Source organism: Gadus chalcogrammus, chromosome 17, assembly GCF_026213295.1.
Source record: "Gadus chalcogrammus isolate NIFS_2021 chromosome 17, NIFS_Gcha_1.0, whole genome shotgun sequence".
NCBI lineage: Eukaryota > Metazoa > Chordata > Actinopteri > Gadiformes > Gadidae > Gadus > Gadus chalcogrammus.
Window position 1 is genome coordinate 1,687,639 of NC_079428.1, and position 21,868 is coordinate 1,709,506.

The following is a 21,868-nucleotide window of genomic DNA, read 5'->3' on the forward strand; positions in this document are numbered from 1 at the left end:
TGAAGGGTTGCCATTTAAACTATTAATAACGATATATCTTCACATATGTTGTACTTTTCCAGATCAATGGGCAGAAGCTGCACGGCCACAGCCACCAGAACGCGTCTTCCATCATCAAGAGCTCACCTTCTAAAGTCAAGATCATTTTCGTCAGGTAGCTTTCATTCTTTTGTTTTGTTTCTAAAAACGCCACCACCCCCACCGCCTTGATCACATGAGCCCCCCCAACTTCTGATTAATTTAAATGCAGTGATGAAGTAATAGTATACGTGAATGCCTGTCATACCGTTTTCAACCCACTAGAGAGCGCTGTTACTGAGAAAACAAAGACGAGTTTGAACAAACTCCAGTTATAGCCTGTGATGACAGTAAACAAACACAAATGCCCTTGCTTGTTCACGTTATCTAAATGACTTGCACTGAGAACACCGATGCTCGTCTTCCAATATACCCCCCCCCCTTTCAACACACAACATTTAAACTGAATGGCTTGAGTGGGGGCTGTTAGGAACCGTTGGCTCAATGGGATCTCACTCCCTTGACCCTTTGCTTAACCTGAAAGCCCCTTACACACACACACACACACACACACACACACACACACACACACACACACACACACACACACACACACACACACACACACACACACACACACACACACACACACACACACACACACACACACACACACACACACACACACACACACACACACACACACACACGGGGCCCCCGAGAGGGCCGGGTTTGGACAGAGGAATGGGTGGTTAATGTGAGTTATGACGCCCTCTCTTTGGCCCTCAGGAACACCGGGGCCCTGGGCCAGATGGCCGTGGGGCCGGTGGGAGCGGGCCTAGAGGATGGGTGCCCCCAGGAGCAGCCCCCCGTAGAGGTAAGGGACCCCTCGGACTGGCTGGTAGTAGTTAAAGAAAATATTGTAGCGTATTTAGTAGTTTTGCTTTTAGTAGTATTGAGTGGTTTTATTTTTTAAACATTTTCTAAACATGCTTTACTTTTTTTTATAAATGTATTATTATTATTATTATTATTATGATGAGGGATTGATGGCGATTGCCCACTCAGCTCAGGCCAGCTCCACACAAACCAGTGGATCAGTGACAGTGGATCTGGTATCACTTTGTGCAGACGTGTATGGTGTGTGTGTGTGTGTGTGTGTGTGTGTGTGTGTGTGTGTGTGTGTGTGTGTGTGTGTGTGTGTGTGTGTGTGTGTGTGTGTGTGTGTGTGTGTGTGTGTGTCTGGGGGGGTAAATCACATGGTCGATCGCTCTATGTAGGGCGCGGGCCGTCGATCGAGACCCCATGTGACCTCGCCCAGCCGTACCAGGTCACCCCCTCGAGGGACAGGTCGTGGTGTCCCTAAACCAGTCACAACACGCCGGCACAGACAGGAAAGACTAAACAACACAATGTAGCATGACGTCAACAGAGCTGGGTGGCGCATGTAGAGAGACCCTGGTTGTCATTGTCACAGGGCCAGGCTAATGCCCGATCTATATGGTCGCCTGACAATGCTAATGATAGCATTAGCCTCATCAGTGCTAATGTTAATTAGTGCTAATATTGATGGGTGAGAGGGAGTGATCAAAAAAACATTGGTTGAAGGTTCAGCTGTGAAGCATCCAGTGGAGTGTTCTTCTGTTGTAGTTGTTACGGTAAAGAAGGACTGCAGCTCCGAAAGGAAGGGCTAAGGTAGGGTCTTCTTCAAAAGGAAGGGTAGGCGATTTGTTTTCATTTTTGGACATTGCGACAGCAATCAATAACTCGAATGCTCCGACAAATGAATTCAAATAATCGAGCGCTCTCTGCACGTCACTCATTGCACGTGACCGGAGTCTTCCACAAAGCTATGCAGCCCTGTTGCTAAAGCTAGCGAGCTAATTGCATGTTGAGGGGGGCGTGGCTTTGGCGGGGGGGGTCTGAAGGGAGGGGTAGGATTTCTTCGGTTGGTTACTTTCAAAATCAAGCATGCTTTGCTGGTTCCCTCCAAGCCGCCATCCCTGGCGTTAACATTTCATTCGATTCCCTCCGTCGTCTTTAAACGGTTTGATTGATAGGGTGCCAAGGGGCGAACGAACACGCACCTATCATCAAGTATGAGCGGAGGCAAGAATGTGTTACCTCATGTAGCGATTTATAGGTAGGCATTAGCGCCCCGAGAAATCTGCTCTAGCATGAAGTGGAATCCAAGGCAGCGGGGGGTGATTTGGTAATTCTTCTTGTCTAAGTTGAGCCTCTGGCAAGAGCAGGTGGTAGTGCCATGTTGTACAAGGTTGTAGTGGTTTTCTCTCCCTGTCGCAGGACGATGTAGGCCAGGGACTTTCTTTGGGGGTTGATGACGACGAATATATAATGCTCTTTACGTACCGAATCAAAGTTTGATACATGTCGAGATTGAGAGAGATGGGAGAAAGAGAGAGAGAGAGGGATGATGGAGTTGTTTCCCCTAATTGTACGTTCCTCGGAGCCGCAAACCTGAAAAAAGTCATTTTTTCCGACTCGCTCAAAAGTTTTGAAGATGTAAAAGTTATCTAGGAGTAAGACTCTGGGCTCCAACTCGGCTGGCTGTCAGGTTGAGGTTTAACTTCACTCAGACTGACAACAAAGGGAAAAAAACGAGGAATGGAGTCAGAATTTGAACCCCCTCCTCCCTTCACCACCACACGCACACACACACACCCCCATCTAACCCAAATTCATTTTTTAGCGTTAGCTCCTTGATGCCAGCGTCTCTCTCTCTCTCTTTCTCCCCGTCACAGTTTGAATCGAGCTCCCCGTGTGAGGCTGAGAGAGATGAGGCCGACAAGGAGGAACACGAGCCACACCATATCGTACAACACAAGGTTTGCAAATAATAAAGAAGCATAATTTCTAGTGTGTTCGGTTGAGGTCAGTTTATCCAAAAGTTAGAATTTTTTGTTTCCACTTTGAAAACAGGACGACGGCGAGCTAGGCATCACCTTCCTGGACGGGGACACCTCGCAGGGGGTGGAGGTTCAGAGCATATCGGAGATGCAGGGACACACGGCGAAGGTGAGAGCTAGCATGCGGCTACGACAGCCCGCTTTAGCCGCTAGCACGCTAACGCTTCTCGCGCTGCTTTTATCACGTACAGGAGGGTTGCATGAAACCGGGGGATAAACTGTTGACAGTGAACGGTGAATCTGTGCTGGGCTACTCCCTAGAGAAGGTAGAGTATGCGGAGGACAGACAAAACCCGTCCCGTAGCAGTAGTGGATATAGTGTTACTTCAGAAATAGCTGTGGATTTCCCCATTGGATTAAAATACAGGCGTGCATATTGTACATAGTGTACAAGTCTAATAATAGGACGTTGTTTTAACATTGTGACCAGCTCCTAGTTTAACATAATCTTCTATTGAAATTCATACATTCCTTTAAATAGTATTTAGTTAACACTAACGTGTGTTTTTTGAAGCTGCAATCAGCGCTTGTTGCTTGCCCTACTTCGTTGCGATGAAATTGTGTTTAGATTGACTGTCATGGTTCTCTGTTTGGCCAAAGCTACGGAGCTGAACGTACAAGATCAACAAGACTCAATCAAAACCCAATCCAATCAAAACAAAAACTGCTGATTGCAGCTTTAAGTGTCATCATGAATAACAAATTCTTTTAACTCCCTCGTTAATAATAACAAACAATTCACTCTCCGCTCCTCAGATCTACTCACTGCTGAGGAACACCACGGGGCCGGCCAAGATAACCTTCTGCTCGGACAAGAGCCTTCCTCCCTGCACCACCTCCTCGTCCTCTTCCTCGTCCTCCCTCTGCCCAACGGTGGACGCCGTGGTCAGCAGCCAGAGCCAGGGGGCGTCCATCGACGCGGGCCTCACCAGCTCTCCCAGCATGCCTTGCAGCAGCTTGGACTCCATCGACCAGGCGGAACCGGAACTCGTCAGCAGTGAGTGCAGTCGCCTCGGGTTAAGACAAAGACTGGCGTGGCTGTGAAGGATGATGGAATTAGTTAACTTTAATGTATTTAAAGTTGAGTTAGTGTGGTTCAGTTATTATACAAATTGTGGATTAAACATTCATTGCATCTTTAAAGTCGAGTTTAGAAAAATAGTTTGGTGATGTCTTTTGTCATCGTGACCATGACTAAACAACACAATCCGTCAAAAAATAACTATACTAGGATTTTTAAGAAAACCCATTCCCCTCTCAGGTCCGAGTCGCCCTTTGACCCCGAGCACCCTGACCTCTGACCCCTCGACCTGCCCCATTATCCCCGGCTGTGAGACCACCATCGACATCTCCAAGGGCCGGACGGGCCTCGGTCTCAGCATCGTCGGGGGCGTCGATACCCTGCTGGTAGGTATCCACCAACTCCAACATAACAACACAACCCCCCTAAACTGCTTCCCAAATAAGTACTACTACCGAGAGATGATATCCCTCCCCTTTTGCTTTCCATTGGACTTGGAGTCTTTGTGTGTGTGTGTGTGTGTGTGTGTGTGTGTGTGTGTGTGTGTGTGTGTGTGTGTGTGTGTGTGTGTGTGTGTGTGTGTGTGTGTGTGTGTTTGTGACTTTTAGTCAGAGTGAGTAAGTGAGTGTGAGTCTGCCTGCGTCTGTTTGTGTGCGTGCGTGTGTCTGAGTGAGTGTGTGTGTTTCGGTTTGTCGGCGTGAGTTTGCGTTTGTGTGTCCCCGCGTGCATCCGTTGGTCTGTGTGCGTCTATGTCTGAGTGAGCGAGCGTGTGTTTCGGTTGAGTGTGCAGTCACACTCGGTCTGAGACGCACGCACGCACGCGCCCCCTCTTCCCCTCGACCGGGCTCCACCGAGCACTCCGCCACCCCGACGTCTCTCCCTGACACCTCCGAGTGTTCCAAGCACACCGTGGAACACGGCAGCAAGCCGTGCCACCCACCTGGAGCCCTCCTGGGACGGTTCCACAACAACACACACACACACACACGGGGTCGCTCCGACACACACACACACACAGCCCGCGGCAGGAAGAGGAATGTAGAGACGATGTTGTCAGAGCACCCCCCTTCCCCCCCTTCACCGCCTGGTTCTCCCAGGTCGCTCCATTCTGTCGGCTCAGTCAGGCTTGGGGGGATAGTGGTGGCGATGGGGGGGGGGGGGGGGGGGGGGGGGGGGGTTGTCTGGGTGGGGGCGCACTGCCTCTTTGTCTAGCCTGGGGGAGGGAGACAATATCCAGCTTGGGAATGCGACCTCTGAACCCCGCGTGAACCTCGGGGGGGTGGCACCGTGGCTCCCAGTGGAAAAGTACGCGTGACGTAGGAGCGCGGTTAGACGCGCGGCCGGCGGGCGGGTGGTGTCACGGGGTGCACAGAGGCGGTGCGCTTTGATCACCGTGTGGGAAAAATTCGACACACACTCACAGAGGTGTGTTTAAATAGCCGCGCACCCACTCATTCTCTTTCAATGAATCACATCACACGAATCATCGCTTCACCATTTCTATCTCCCGGCAGACATTATTCTTATTAAAACCTTTATCTTTCTTAATCTTTCCTTTAAATCAAGGTCACTTTCGTCCCGAGTCATTTTTCTTGTCTTCTCGCTCTTCTTGAAGGCCATGATTATATCTTCTCACGCCTCAGGCAGACTTTTTGTCTCTTGTCCAAACCATTAACACTCTCTCTCTCTCTCTCTCTCTCTCTCTCCCCCCATCTCTCTACACCTCTCTCCTCCCCGCCTCCTCCCCTCCTCTCCCCCTCATTCTCCTTCTTCTCATTTTATCACCGCAGGGGGCCATCATTATCCACGAGGTTTACGAGGAGGGGGCGGCCTCCAAGGACGGCCGTCTGTGGGCAGGAGACCAGATTCTGGAGGTGTGGTGTTAGGAACGCCGCGTGGCACCTCCTAGTCGCAGGAAGACCTCCAAAGCGCAATTGTTTTTTTTTAAAAAGGCGATGGCAACGTTCCCGGCGAACTTAACTTAGATGGAAAAAGAAAAAAGGCCATCTCTCACTCTGAGTCTTGGCTGGCGTTTGTTCTGGCAGGGTTAACGGCGTGTTAAAGTTTTATGGAGACCCCCACTGTGGACACTGTGTTTTAACGACGACTGGACGGCACAACTCTCTACAATATAAATCTAAAGCGGCGGTTTGATTAAGAACTCCCACCGTTCATTAGAGACGGGGAGGTTGTCGCTAGAACTTCTCATGAGCTCAGAGGGGAATGTGAGCTGGCAGGAAGTGACCCGTTACGACACCGCGACAACGACCGCGTTACTCCTTTCCTCATGTAGTATACATTCCTCAAATTCTGCACGTGACAAACGCGGAGATCACACGAGCAGCGGCCAGACTTAACTCATCAAGGCTAGGAAACGAGTCGGAGTAGGGTTTCCAAAAACCGGCTTCAGACGGCGAATCAAGGGACTGAAGTTTTGGGTTCGGCCTTTCGGTGACCTCTGGGCTTCAATAGGAGGCAGGGCAAGGATGTGGGGGAGGAAGGGTTTGGTATCAGTCAATGGAGAAGCATTCACCCACACACACACACACACACACACCCACACAGACCACCTTACGACTTAATTGCCCCTCGACTTCTATTCGCTGCTGGAGTGGAGCCACCAGGCCAGTGTTTGGCAACAAAGTCCCAGAGATGAAAAGTGTCAGCAGCAGGACCACTGTCTTCAGAGGGCCATTCTTGTCGCCACCCCCTCCCCGTCCCCAGCATCTATTGGAAAGAAAACAAGACGGCCATTGTTGTGTCCGTGACTGAAAAGGGATACCTTGGTGCTTTGTTATTGTGCTGAAGTTTTCCCTGGGCCCAACACTGGCCAGTGGAGGCGAGCAGCGATGGAAATGTATACATGGTGTCTGTAGCAAGGGGCTAATGAATGTGTTGATTCTGCGTCATGATAAGGCGATAGAGTGAAGTCCGCTGCTGGACTCAGAGGACAGAGTTCAAAGTTAATTTGTGGATTTTGTCATTTTTGTATCTCCTCTGTACCAATTTAAGAGTAAAATACAACTTATTTTAAAGAATAATATAAAAATTCTTAACTCATTGTCCCTTTTGGCTTCTTATGTCAAGATGTTACAAGCCAATGAAATTTCTTCTTCACCTTCTTCTTCTTCTTCTTCTTCTTCTTCTTCTTCTTCTTCTTCTTCTTCTTCACCTTCTCCTCCTCCCCTCCTCCCTCCTCCCCCCCCCCCTCCAGGTGAACGACATGGACCTGCGGGCGGCCAGCCACGACCAGGCCATCAGCGTGCTGCGCCAGACCCCCCAGCAGGTGAGGCTGCGGGTGTACCGGGACGAGGCCCAGTTCAAGGAGGAGGACCTGTGGGACACCTTCACCGTGGAGCTCCTAAAGAGCCCCGGCCAGGGCCTGGGCCTCAGCATCGTGGGAAGAAGGTGAGGGGAGCTTCAACGGGAATTCTGGAATTCCCAGTATTTTCCGGAATTCCGGAATCCGGATTTTTCGGGATTCGAGAATCCCGAAAAATCTGTGCATTATTATTATTATCGTTGCCTGCGCTATCGAGTCGTGCCGAAAGAAAAGGAATGTGCCTCGAAATCTCTCTTTCGATAGTGGCATTTGAATTTCCACATTCTTTTGGGGAGAGATTTCAACTCCATGTAAATATTTCTCTCTTATCCGTGACGGATTGTGCTTGGTTTATTGAGTTGGGTTTTGTTCTCTGCGCCTTTCCCATTTTTTGTTGTCTTTGTGAAGCGCAGCTGCGTGCAGGCGTCCTTGACTATCGGCTGTTTGGCTGTGCTTTCAAAGGGGGCCACTTGGGAACAAAATACCACTTTATTTTACTCACTGGTACTGCCGCAGGTCGACAAATGCACAATCTGTCAGTTATCGGAATAACACACAGTCCTGCCCTTGTGATGTTCTGAGGGAATGAGAGGAATGTTTACAGTGGCAATACAAAGCTAGCACAATAGACCTGCATCGCCACTTCTAGCCTCCTTCACCTTCCTGTTTATAGCACACAGCTTTGCGTTATTCCCTTTAAATAGTCGTGTAGACGACGATGTTTGCACTCCACATGACATGTTACGGTCGTCGGCGGAGACCTTCATAATTGCATAATAGAAATCATGCAATCTGTGACAACCTGGTTTGGTTATTATCCTTTTGGTCATCTTAAAGGAATGCACCGCCCAATAAACGGAACAGCGAGGAGGACAATTAGTGGATTACCTTCCCTGCAACAGATAGCCTTAAGTACTGTCTGGAAGCCTTGTACTAAAATCGAGTCACAATACTGAAGCTGCATGCACCACTAGCCTTTAAACTGGGGATAATTAGTCGGGTGGATTTTGTTTCTGGCCGGTGCATACCTTATCCGCTGCTAATGACCCTGGTCGCTCTTTCATTTCCTCCTTCATCCTAACCTGTAGCCGTTTTAAAGTAACGTCTGGTCTTTCTCTCTCTCGTTAATGCAGATCACGGGAGTTAAGGTAAATGTTTCGCAACAGGCCTAAGGATGGTGTGTGTGTGTGCGCCGAGGTAGAAATTACAAAAACTAAGTGCGCCCACGGACGCACACGCACTCAGACACACACTCAGACACACACAGACACACACCGAGTGTGACTACACACTCAGACAAACCGAATCTGTTCCACAGATTAAGATTTCGTCTGCAGTGCCACGCAGGCGAACATGCACACACACACGCACACACGTGCACAAAGACACACACGTGCCCAAGCACATACACGCAGACAAGCACACACACACACGCCCGTACACGCGGACACACACAGGCGCTAAACACACACACACACACACACACACACGCACGTACAGCCACGTACACGCAGGCACACGCACGCACACACACACGCACAAACACACACACACGCACGTACAGGCATGCACACGCAGACACACACAAGCACATGTTACATTCGTCCCACAACCCCGGTTTTGCATAACCTTAACAGCCAAACTCACGACCAGCCATGCATAACCTACTCAGAGTAGATTAGCAGAGGCTTGCATATGTTTTTGCGCTTGTTTTTCTCCCTGAACAAAATGGCCTTGAGGGCATTCCACTGCTGTCGCTCACAGGTGTGTGTGTGTGTGTGTGTGTGTGTGTGTGTGTGTGTGTGTGTGTGTGTGTGTGTGTGTGTGTGTGTGTGTGTGTGTGTGTGTGTGTGCTTGTGTGTGTGCGTGCGTGCGTGCGTGTGTGTGTGGTGTTGCATGGTGGTCCCCCTGACCCCCCAGGAAGAGCCAAAGGCCTCCCAAAGGCAAACCTCATGGATTTCGCAGCCAAGCAAACACACAACAAGCATGTACAAACATACAACCCTGTGTGTGTGTGTGTGTGTGTGTGTGTGTGTGTGTGTGTGTGTGTGTGTGTGTGTGTGTGTGTGTGTGTGTGTGTGTGTGTGTGTGTGTGTTACCTGCCCCCATGTGTCCCTGTTAAGATTTACGGTGCGCTATAAAATGTGTCTGTGCTTGCCAAGAAACAAAGAAATGCAATGAAAGAACATTTTTAATACTGCCTAGGCTAGCAGTAGCCTGTAAATAAAACTATCCAGGGAGCGCTATGGTTCTTCGGCGTACGCCCCCCTTCAACCAATAGGATGATGCCTAGCTCACGTTGAATATATTGAAGCTAGCATCCATTCCCCTTCTCTCACGGCGGCCGTGCACAACGTTGTTCCGATGCGACTCGAGCATGGAGGGGAAAAAGTACCCGAGTGGAAAAAAGAAATGACTGCAACAGAAAAATATGAAGAAGAATAACAAATAACTAAGCTGGAACGTGGCACTTAGCGGTCAGGGGATAGTCACAGCCAGGCTCCTGTGGTCGCGGTGTGCGTGCGCGTTGGTTTGTGTGTGCTTATGAGTGTTGGTGTGTGTGTGGGTGTGCGTCAGTGCGCGTGTGTGTCCGTGCGTCAGCGTGTGTGTGTTCATGTGTGTGTGTGTGTGTGTGCTCGCCTCCAAACCCCACGTTTGTCCTAATCCACACGCGGCGATCGTCACTTCAGAAACTGCAGCGTCCGCACTTGTTAAAGATTGCAGATGAAACGAAGGAAAAACAAAAATCCCCCCTGTCACTTCAACATCCTCTCGTATGGACTTAAGGCACGCCAAAACGAAGATACGGGGGGTGTTGAGAAATTATCTCAGTTTTTTTGTTTGTTTCTGTTAAGAGATGATATCTCATGGAGCACAGGAGGCAAAATCGAGGCCACACAATTACAGGTGCCGGCCGCGAGACTGACAATTACTGGGACACCCGATGCTGGCGCTGAGATATACACTGTCAGGCCTTATCCCTTTATAGACGTGGTCGCTTTAAGCAGTACTCTATATGCTAATCGGAGCGTGCGCCGTGTGTGGAGAGGACAGATTCGGAACCGCAAACAAATGCTGTTTTCTGTGTTTGTTTAGGTAGAAACCTTTAAATAGGGCCCGCTCCAACCTGCTACACTTCAGCGGTCCCAAGTGGCTGCAATTGCCTTTTTTCCGCTCACGAGTTTGTTTCCACGTTTGTGTTGGATTGTCGGGATGAATTAGCCAAATTGCCCTGGTTATATTTGACAAATTGACCGCCGGGATTCAGGTGCAAGCACCAATGCAAAGTAAAACCAAGGCATTTTCCAAACGGTAGAGAACGTGACTTCAGTTCTATCCTGCCGTCATCTCACCCCTTCTGTGCGTGTGCGTGCGCGTGCGTGCGTGCGTGCGTGCGTGCGTGCGTGCGTGCGTGTGTGTGTGTGTGTGTTCAGGAGTGACACGGGCGTGTTCGTGTCGGACATCGTCAGCGGGGGCCTGGTGGACAGCGACGGCCGTCTGATGCAGGGCGACCAGATCCTGTCCGTCAACGGCGAGGACGTGAGGTCCTCCACCCAGGAAGGGGTGGCGGCCATTCTGAAGGTACCCTACACCCCCACACACCCAGACCCCTGACCCTACCCCCAGGCCAGCTGACCGGACTCCACCGGCTAATCATGGCAATAGTATCCGTCTGCGTCCTGCAAGACGGAGGCGTGACTTGTAGTAGGCGTAACTTGTAGTAGGAGGCATGTCTTGTACTTTTCCAAATCGCGGAAGTAGGCAATAGTATCCGTCTGCGTCATGCAAGACGGAGGCGTGACTTATAGTAGGAGGCGTGACTTGTAGTAGGAGGCGTGTCTAGTACTTGCCTAAATCGCGGAAGTGATCTGTATGTAGCAGTGGTGCGCGGGTACATAAATGACCGCAACTCGGACCTCAAATATTAGGCCTCATGTAAAAATAATCTTAACATGATCTTAACTACAGACTTCGACTTCAAGGAAGACCTTGCGTAATGTGTGAACCGTTATTTTAACCGCGAAAAGAGGAAGATCTCGCGTGGGCCGCGATTTAGAAAAGTACAAGACACGCCTCCTCCTACCACAAGTTACGCCTCCGTCTTGCAGGACGCAGACATACCCTGCTCAATTATGGGGGACGTTTAGGACACTTAGCAGACGCCTTTAACGGTTCATGCACACATTCGCACACCGACGGCGGTGTCAGCCATGCAAGGGCGAAAGCAAGCGCGTTGGGAGCAGTCAGGGTGAGGAGCTTAACTCAGGGACACCACGACACTCTGGGGATCTAACTAGCAACCCCAAGTCAACCCACTCTCCGTCCTGAGCTAAGACGACCCCTGACCCCTTGGTGGGTGATGGGGAACACCGCAGAAGGGGAGGAGGGGTGCAATGGAAAATATTTGGCATAGTGATGTCTCACAATAACAACATTTTCTCATGAACTAAGTCGAGGAAAAATGATTTAATCCAAACAGTGGATGAAATGTTGCCCCATTGCCCTTGCCTCTACACGCTTTGGACTCTGTGAACCCTTTTAAAAAGAAACTTGACTATAATTTTCCGACCTGCTTCTCTATGTTTGGTTGCTTACGAGCAGGTCTACGTTGAACTGCTTTATTTCCTTACAGCTTGTGAGCGCCGTGTGACCGCTCTCTTTGAATCACACCCACTCAACTCACATAACCCACCGACCGACGATCGTTTTGAATTCCTCCGAAATGAAACCATCATGTGTGTCGTGTCCCCCCCCCCAGTGCTGCGTGGGGCCCATCGTCGTGGAGGTGGGCCGGTTCAAAGCGGGGCCCTTCCACTCCGAGAGGAGGCTGTCCCAGGGCAGTGGCCCCGTGGGGCTGGCCTCCTCGCCCAGCGACCCGGGGAGCCATGACGACTTGGATAAACACGGCCGGAGTCAGGAATGTAAGTGCGACCGGCCTTGCGGGTCCCGGGCCCTGTGCAAACACACGGCGGAGCGCAGTCGTCGCGGCCCGCCTCCTGATATTGATTCACGCCTACCGGGGGAACAATGAGACTGCATCTGTTGTGATAGGGCGACTAAATGTTTTAACAAAAATCAATAAAAAAATTCTACATTTCTACATTTCTATTCAGGGCATTAAGCTGGTCTGTGTGGCTGGTCTATAAATATCACCATCATCAGGCTAGGGGTCATGCCCACCTTTTCGACCACTGGTTTTTGGTTATGAAGGGCTTACGAGGCTGAAAGTGCACCGGTCACTGCTAGCCACATGGCTAGTCTCCGTCATGACCCTGAAGCTCTGTTTGGAGTCTCCTGATTCTACAACCTTTACATTTACACTGAGGGCATTTAGCAGATACTTTTACCCAAAGCGACTTACAATAAGTACATTTGTCAGAAGAAAGAGAAGCAACTATATATCAGTACCGTAAGGTTGTTCATAGAACCAAGTGCCAAGCACTAACAGTTGTTAGGTTAACCCGTACCCTGTATACAACAAAGATAGCTGGGATAAGATGCTACACAATGCTAGTCATATTTTTAAGTGCAAGGTCGTACAACGTAAAATAAGTGCGTACATTAATTGCCAGGACGTACAACTTACAATAAGTGTACATTCACTGCCAGGACGTACAAACACACAATAAGTGCGTACATTAAGTGCCAGGACGTACAAACACACAATAAGTGCGTACATTAAGTGCCAGGACGTACAAACACACAATAAGTGCGTACATTAAGTGCCAGGACGTACAACACACAATAAGTGCGTAAGAGAGGTGTGATGTACCAACGGGCCCTGTATAAAAAAAGAAAGCATTTTATCGAAAGAATATTTACATTTCTGGTTTGATTTGGCTCTTAATTCTCCGTTATCCGATGTCGCCCCGTATCAGCTCTGGACCAGCAGGAGGTCAGGGACGTGCAGTTCACCAAAGGGCCCTCCGACTCGCTGGGCATCAGCATCGCAGGGGGCCTGGGCAGCCCCTTGGGGGACGTTCCCATCTTCATCGCCATGATGAACCCGGGGGGGCTCGCCGCCCAGACCCAGCAGCTCAAGGTGAGGAGCCGGTATGGGGTCGCATCCCACTAGGAAGGCTTGGTTCAGACAGGGGGTTTCCAACCAGTGGGTCTGGGACCATAAGTGGCAGCAGGGGACCAAAGAAATATAAAATATATCAATATATCAAATCTAAATTAGTTATATATGATCATTTCTTTGGTCTTTAACTAAGTCCCTCACAGTAGCGGGCAGATTTTATTTTCTTCGCCTCCGCTACTTTCAACTAAGCCTTATTCTGGGCCTGGAAAAACCCTGAATTTTATCCTTGAAAAGTGCTTGAAATGTATTAGTACAAAAGAGTGGCAACCCTGTAAATAAATACGCATTCCTACAATACGCATTCCTACATGCCTTGCCTGTCAATTCAATCATTGGTATGTTTGAAGACTCACCAAGGAGATTACGGCATTGGCAAACTATATATAAAGAAATAAAAATCATTGAGATTGTAGTGCTTATTTTACTGCGCTAAATATTTGGTGGGTTCAAAGGTCAAAAGGTGCCCCCACACAGGTGGATCTCGGAGCCCAAACGCTTGGGAACCAAACAGAACAAAAAAAGGCCAAGACGGATAATGAAATGCGAGCCACAACTATTTACTTGTTCCCACTCAGTTCAGTCCTGTGGGCCTCAGACTTAAAGGACAAGCGCGCCTACAGCCTCAACTGTTTTTCTAGCTCCTTCTGGTTAAAATGGAACCGAAAGCACACACAATTGTTTCTCTGTGTGACGACAGGGAGAGAGGAGGAGAACAATAGCCCGAGAGACAACTGCGAGTAATAAATCTGTCACAGCCGTGACCAGAACATTGAGCCTAGTATATAGAGAAGACTTGCTCCAGACGAACGGGGGAATAATCTGTTATGGCTCGTTCACACAGCCTCCTTTCACCAAACAAGACGGGAAAAAGGTCACTGAAAACGCAAGCAAGACAAACGCAAGCATGGTTTGCCTTTGTTTATTATCCTCTGTATGAATACACAGATTACAGTGGTAGACCCCCCTCCCTCTATAATTTACATCATATTCTTCTTCTGAAGCTTTTGTAACTTTTTGTAGGGGAATTAACCTGCTTCCTACAGCCCCTTTCTCAGTGAATTTCCAACACTCAAAAGGCCCATTTTCACTGTCTCTCCAACATCTTAAATACCGGGTGTTTTTCGCCGGCCTAATGGATTCTTTCCACTGTTACAGCTCGACATTCCGGGTACTATTTTCCACCTAATACTCCCAAAAGTACCTCAGCCGGATAAACGACCACAGGTGCTGATATAAGAACAGTGCAGTCATTTCCTCCCCAATTATAGCTCCTAGCACTTGTATAGAAGCAAGAAGAAGGTGGTCAAGAAGTCAAAAGAAGATGTCTGGCGGAACTCCCGACACCGGTGACTAACGTTTCTCTCCACTCCCGACCAAATCGAAGACGGGCGACCGGATCGTGAGCGTCTGTGGAACGCCAGCGGACGGCATGACCCACGCACAGGCCGTGGCTCTGCTGAAGAGCGCCACGGGCACCATCGAGCTGCAGGTGTGTGCAGGCACGCACACATGCACCCAGACGCACAAGAAAAGCATGCACGCGCGCCGCACACGCCATCAAGACGCACGCACACACATGCACCCAGACGCACGTGCACCCTCGCCTCCACATGCACGCTCACCCAGGCTGACGTGCCCACGCTCACACACGCAGACACAACATGCCACCCACGTATCGTTGTTATAAATAAATCATGTATCTATAATCTTACTGATAACCAATGATCTCATCTGGGAACAGACTGTGTGTGAGCGCGGGAAGTGAACCGCGAAGGCCTCGTCTACTGTAGACTTTGAATTGTACCATAAACCGGTTTAGCCGGCCAAGTTGCGCCGCCTTATCGTCCAGATAGCCGGGCTGCATCGGGGTTTTGCATTGATCATACCGCCGGTGGAGCGACTGGACTAACCTGCAATCTTTGTGCCCGCATGCGTGTTCCTCTGCATCTGTACGCATGTGTGTGGTGGTCTATGTGTTTGTCTGTATGCGTGTGTGTATGTTTCTCTACATGGTTGTGTGTCTATGCGTACGCGTGTGTTTGTTTGTGTATGTGTGTGTTTGGTGTGTTTGTATTCGTCTATAATGCGTGTGTCTGTGTGCGTTGTGTGTTTTGTCTATGTCTGATGCGTGTGTGCGCGTGCGTGCATATGTGTGTGTCCCAGGTGGTGTCGGGTGGTGACACCACAGTGACGGGCCCACCAGAGGCCCAGGGGGTGGAGGCTCTCACACCCAGCTGCATCTTCCAGGACGACCTCAGGTAACTGCCGCTCACCAGCACACCATCCGCCTCCCTCCCCCTCCGAGTCGTTAAATCGCTATTAGCCATTTATTTATTTAGCAGACGTTTTGTCCACGGTGACCAAACACGACAAACCTTCACTCAGATTAGATGCATGTCATGCAGTACTGAGTCGTGGTTTAGCGTCAGGAACAAACACCTCACTGATGTCCGAGTTAGCTTATCGTCTGATCTAGTCTAGTGATCTAGCGACCAAACACGACAAACTTTCACTTTCATTTGATGCATGTCATGAAGAAGTAAGAAGTGGTTCGGCATCAAGGACCAAATACCCTCATCGTCCACTGAGCGTATAGTCTGATCCACCTTATTGTCATTCCGACGTCAAGTATGCATACTGCCTCTACGACTAGACGGTCTTTATACCTCCGTCCGTTCTGACCACGCTGTCCGCTTGCGTGCAGCCCCCCGCAGTACAAGTCCATCACCCTGGACCGGGGACCTGACGGCCTGGGCTTCAGCATCGTGGGGGGCTACGGCAGCCCCCACGGAGACCTGCCCATCTACGTGAAGACCGTCTTCGGAAAGGTGAGCCGTAGAAAAGGTTTCGCTTTCACGATTTTTCCGACATCCGGACATCGTGCGTTTATTTATTCATCAGAGGAGCCTTTTCATAAAAGAAATGCTGTGTGTGTGTTTGTTTGTTTGTCTGCATGCGTGTACGTGTGAATGTCTGTCTTTTTGTGAATTTGTGTCCGTCTGTCTGCCCGTGTGTCTGTGTGCGTGTGTGTCTGCCTGTCTGTGTGCATGTGTGCTTGTCCGCCTGCCTGAATGTGTGTGACCATCTGCTGCTCACACGTCTGTGTCCGTGTCTGTGTCTGTGTGTGTGCGTGAATGTGTTTGTGCGTCTGTCTGCGTGCCAATGTCTGCGTGCCTGTCTGTCTGCCAACGTGTGTGTCTGACTGTTTGCGTGCCCAGGGCGCGGCGGCGGAGGACGGGCGTCTGAAGCGTGGGGACCAGATCATGGCGGTGAACGGCGTGACGCTGGAGGGCGTGACCCACGAGGAGGCCGTGGGCATCCTGAAGAAGACCAAGGGCACCGTCACCCTCACCGTGTTGTCGTAGAAACCGTCCCCGTAGCAACACCCGTGGACCACCACAACATATGAACTCCTGGCGTATCATTAAATGTATGCATATTAAACCCACTGACCATGTGCACACACACACACACACACACACACACACACACACACACACACACACACACACACACACACACACACACACACACACACACACACACACACACACACACACACACACACACACACACACACACTCCCTTGTTGTAGCTTTATTTTATACAATACTTAAAACTATGAATCTCATTTTCGGGAACGCCCACACACAGTCGTAGCCTAGCGTAGCTGAACCACACCGCGTCCGCGAATACTTAATATCCGAGTTAAACCGGATACACTCGTTCATACACACTCTGGGGACGGACTGGAGGGCAATAATTACGTGGGGTGTTTGGTAATAAAACACTAAAATGACATGGGGCTGCTTTGCGTTGAAGATAACGGTTATAAAACCGCAATATAAAAACCTTGGTTGTACCAATTGAGTTGCTTTGAATATAAAAGATGAATTGAGAAGTATTTAAACACTTGAGAGTCAATTAGTGATCATCTGTGTTATTATTATTTCACTGTATCACTGTTCTGTCCTGGGGTGTGGTCAGCCACTGTTAATACATGTATAAACTGTTTGATTCTAACTCAATGGTAGATGCTGCTACAACTGCTGTTTAAAATGGGATCCGATTCACAAAGTCGCCGCATCGGGGGAGTGATCCCACCTCATCCACTGAAATCTAGCGCTGCTAAAGCAACCTTTACACGACAGTATTCTGTAAATACCTGAAGACCCGTGAGCGCGTGAGCCTGGGCTGAATCATATCCAAGAGCACATTTATCCAGTATCCTTTGTGTCGTTGCTGTAGACCATTGAGGGCTATATTCCCGGGTGTATTATGATGAGCCAGAACTCAAAGACGTACTCTGTATAATTACGTACCGTCTGCTAGGTTTCACATCAATGAACTCGTTCTTCCGTTCGTATATCACTGAACGTCTGGTTTCTCTAGGCTCGGCACCGGGTACTACCGATTCTGTTTCCTCGCTGTGAATTTAATAAAAGTGACCTTCAGACTCCTGTTTTACTTGCGTGGTTAATTTTTTCATTGATGTTTGTATAATTGTAATACGTTCGTATAAAGTTTATATTTTCCTCGCCATTCTATATCGAATGTCGCTCTCGTCACTTACAAGCTTGGGTTGGTATTTGAGTATATTATAATATATACACACATTAATTCATGTTTTTATTCAAACGTTGTCAAGCCTTTCTTTGACATTCAATCAAAGACAGAAATTGACCGACAGATGGGTATATCCATCATTTCCCGTTAACAGAGATTATAATAATAAGGGTTGCTTCTGTGCCTCTCTGAATGAAGGCAACACTCCCTCAGCTCAGTACATCAATATGTGTTTCGACATCTGAACAGCATAGTCAGCGAACGCGCGTACATTTTACGCACAATATCCGTCTTGATTCACCAGAAGCAAACAATCTGCACTTTATGTCCTCGATGAAAAAAAGCTATAATTCAGACAATAAAGCAATGTCAAACAATCATTAATGTCAAAACCAACCGGATGGCCTGTCAAACATAAATGTTGACTGTGTGGAGGTCCATGTGAACTGCAAACACAGGCTGAGGGACTGAATAGGGCCCGTGTTGTCACTAGAGACGTGCATAATAAAGGTTTTGTCAGAAGGTACAACTGGGACAGTGTGACTGACAGCCCTCATTAAAATTGCCCAAGAAACATGGAGAAGCAGAGAGTCGACTCAGGTTACCCTCTGACAACACTGCCGTGATGAACAGATAGTCCAACCTTTAAAAATATATTATATTAAATAATACATTTATAAAATATATATGTTAGCTCACAGGGGCGTCACACACCTTGTCTTTCCTGAAACCCGCAAAAAATGTCATGAATCAACAACCACAAGCATTGTGTACAGTCAGCCATCTTACATCTATCCAAGACAGCTAACATAAAAAGTTGTAATTTGGACCAATAAAATCTCGTTTTAAAACCCTTTCAGACAGAATCGGTGTGGATAAAACAAAAGGAAAAAAAGCAATTAAACAAGGACTTCTTTTGAAAGCAAATATGTTGCCTTAATTTTCTATTTACCAAATTTTACTCAATACAATTTTTGGTCAAATACTTTGAAAAAAAGTATTCAGCAAATACAGAGACTGGGTGTTTATGTTGGCGCCGTTTCCTTTTTCTGGACAACCGTACAAGCGACAGCTGCTGCACAACAGAGCGCACCGCGAGGCTCCCCCCAACACCGACAGCTGAACTCCCCCCGCCACCTGTTGTCTGAGCGTCCCGTCGTCTCCGCCACCGCGGTGCTCGTGCGGTTGTTCCCCCCCCTCACCGCAGCAGGCCCCTGGTCTCGGGGTCACCGAGGGCTTGTCGGAACAAGTCCTTCAGATGTGCGGATCCAACAGTGCATGACCCGGAACAGGGGTGTCACGTTACCGTGATAAAAAAGCAACCCCACCGACTCAACCCGGGGAGCCTATCGAATGACCCGGGCAGTTAATCAGGCTCCTTCTAAAACGTCCGCCAGATATCTCGTATCGGCTTGAGTTCCCCCCGTTTCCAATACTGACTGATAAAGGGAGTTCATATTGGTGGACCTTTCCTTGGGTCAGCCCCTGATTATTAATGCGATTGACCTCTTCAGCCCCAGGCCTCAAACAGTTGTCGCTACTTGTTCAAACGTTTCCCATGCCCCCTATCACCGGTGTGACTAAGTTTAACTACCTGCTGCCCTGTCAGAGATTAGGTCAATAAACTAAGATGTTTGTGTGTGGGTGTGTGTGTCTCGTTGATGATGACTCAGCCTGCATACCTGTGGTGCGACGCCATTCCACCTCGGCTTGACACCTGTTGTGCCCCGGCTATTAATGGGCCCTTCCTTCCTTACATCTGTTGAACGATAATTAAGGGTAGAGAAAGAAAATGCTTTCATTTTGGAAGCCACGTAAACTCAAGGAAGTGCACGCTTCCACAGTGGTGCTAAGGGAGGGAACAACCTTCAGGTAGTTAAAGGTCTTTGTTATAGTTATTCAGCACAAGTATACATTTCTGTACTGTCTGCTTAAGGAGCCATGGTACACTAGATATGGGTAGGAATGTATTTTAGAGTATACATTCTTACCATAAATGCAAAATATATTGGTTTATAACACCCTAGGAATTACTTAAAAGACAAGTTATAAATGTCATACTTAGTTTTCCCTCAAATGAATCACCGATCTTTGGCCTACGGCGGTTTATCACAACAACTGTTTCGACAAGTGAATCCGTCTAGGTTCCTTCTATATAAAACTACATGAGGCTTATTATCATAGCTGACATAACACGTCCTTCCATGGACGCGCCCCGACACGCACGACTCTGCAGCAGTGCGGAAGCCCAAACAGCAGGCACCAGTGTGAGATCAAACCCCTTCTCACAACACCGTCGTATCTGCAGAGATTAACCGATCTTCCTGTTCCGGCGGCTTTGCTTCCTGTTTGGGGAGCGTTTCACCGTCACACGCCAAGAGCCTCCTTTGAATACGGGTGGCGCCAGTACGCCAACGACTTGGGTTTCACCTCGCTGTTCTTGAGTGTGTAGAGGTCAGAGGCCGGTGGTATGCAGGCCTACGTTTACATTTACATCACGGGAATTTAGCAGACGCCAAGTTTATCCAAAGCGATTTACAACGGTTCATGCACACATTGACACACCGACGGCGGAGTCAACCATGCAAGGGCGACAGCCAGCTCGTCAGGAGCAGTTAAGGTCAAGTGTCTTGCTCAGAGACACCTCGACACTGCTTACTACATCTTCCTGCTTCCAGCCTACCGTAGTGAATCAACGGAAGAAGGTTTAGGAGCGACAATGAAAAGACACAAAGGCGTTTAGCCGACGTTGAGGGAAAATATGTAAATGTTTTCAGACTGTTCAGCTCTGCGTTGCCTCGAGGGGGAGGGTCGGGGAGAATGGGGGGGGGGGGGGAAGCAGGGTGGGCTGTCTCCCTGACTTCAGGAGAGCTGTCGTAGGAGATAAGAACTGCCTTGGCGTCGGTGTAATTACCTGCCGCGCTGGCGTCAGCGCACATTAGCTGCCATTCTCAAGGTCTTGCTCAGTCAACACACAGGTGTAAATGGAGACAAATGAGCTGGGAGGTTCTCTTGGCTGCGGATTCTTGTGTTTTTTTCACCCACAACTCCGAGGAACACGGCCGCATTCCAAACGATCAGTCAGCCGTTTTCACTTTGATGGTCGTGACTGCACATGAGGCGCATAGCGTTCTTTGGAGATTGCTCTTTATTAGTTGTCGACGTCGTCTGATCTTATTGATACGCAACTAACTCAGTTTAACAAGCAATTGAGATGGCAATAATAACTTTGTGAGATTTAATATATAAAAGGCCCCTGCCGTCTCGACAAAGGGAGGCCGGTATTAGACATGAAGTGGTGTGTAACCATGTAGTGCTTTGCAAAATAAACACCACAGGGGAACGTGAGTGAGGATTATTTGGAAGTGAGCTAGGCCTTCGTTCTAGAACTAAACACTATTTACAACAAGTCCAGTGCAAACACTGCTTCACATAAAAAAATGCAAGTCTAAACTATCCATTTCCTGCTCCGTTTGGCCCCGACACAAAACTTCTCAGCTCACACAAACAACTGCATATCTTTAACTATGATCATAGCAATCATAGTAGCAGTAAACAGAAAGGGACGAACAAGTGGCTTCCTTCATCCCCGGCCTGCCGAACCTAGAATTATGACGGAGCCAGGGAACACAATGCAATCCTGATTTACTGTCCGGTTTTCCCCTCTTTGTGACAGGGCGGGACGTGTGTCACCGTACGAGCGTGTGCGCGGTGAACCCTTCCCTCTACCCAAATGTTTGCTGAAACGGCTGAAAGGTGAGACTGGAAAGACTCGAATGACAGCGCCCCCCCCCTGCCGCCCCCCTCCTACCCATGACATCACCTGGGATCGGGTGTCACGGCCCGTGCTTGGCTGGGTGTGTTTGCACACGAACCACAGGTCGCAAGTCTGCCGTCCGAGGCTGTTTGGAGTGACAACAAGGACCGTC

The 21,868-nt window shown here is 49.0% G+C and overlaps 1 protein-coding gene across 11 annotated transcripts in view; it reads left to right on the top strand.

The window, feature by feature from the left end:
* LOC130369749 (multiple PDZ domain protein) overlaps positions 1-21,706 on the top strand; it is a 66,496-nt gene extending 44,790 nt beyond the window's left edge. For 5 of the 11 annotated variants that reach the window (XM_056575273.1, XM_056575272.1, XM_056575268.1 and 2 more), the window contains 16 exons: positions 63-154; positions 808-895; positions 2,781-2,864; positions 2,959-3,054; positions 3,137-3,211; positions 3,702-3,942; positions 4,207-4,352; positions 5,757-5,840; positions 7,181-7,374; positions 10,723-10,870; positions 12,048-12,210; positions 13,168-13,331; positions 14,758-14,862; positions 15,537-15,631; positions 16,078-16,201; positions 16,592-18,944. In XM_056575273.1, the coding sequence (XP_056431248.1) occupies positions 63-154; positions 808-895; positions 2,781-2,864; positions 2,959-3,054; positions 3,137-3,211; positions 3,702-3,942; positions 4,207-4,352; positions 5,757-5,840; positions 7,181-7,374; positions 10,723-10,870; positions 12,048-12,210; positions 13,168-13,331; positions 14,758-14,862; positions 15,537-15,631; positions 16,078-16,201; positions 16,592-16,738 (2,046 nt within the window). In that variant the 3' untranslated portion in view covers positions 16,739-18,944. Of the gene's footprint in view, positions 1-62; positions 155-807; positions 896-2,780; positions 2,865-2,958; positions 3,055-3,136; positions 3,212-3,701; positions 3,943-4,206; positions 4,353-5,756; positions 5,841-7,180; positions 7,375-10,722; positions 10,871-12,047; positions 12,211-13,167; positions 13,332-14,528; positions 14,736-14,757; positions 14,863-15,536; positions 15,632-16,077; positions 16,202-16,591; positions 18,945-21,615 lie in introns of those variants that run through there. The other 6 variants (XM_056575267.1, XM_056575276.1, XR_008892890.1 and 3 more) reach the window with 5 other exon arrangements.
* Positions 21,707-21,868: the final 162 nt, after the last annotated feature.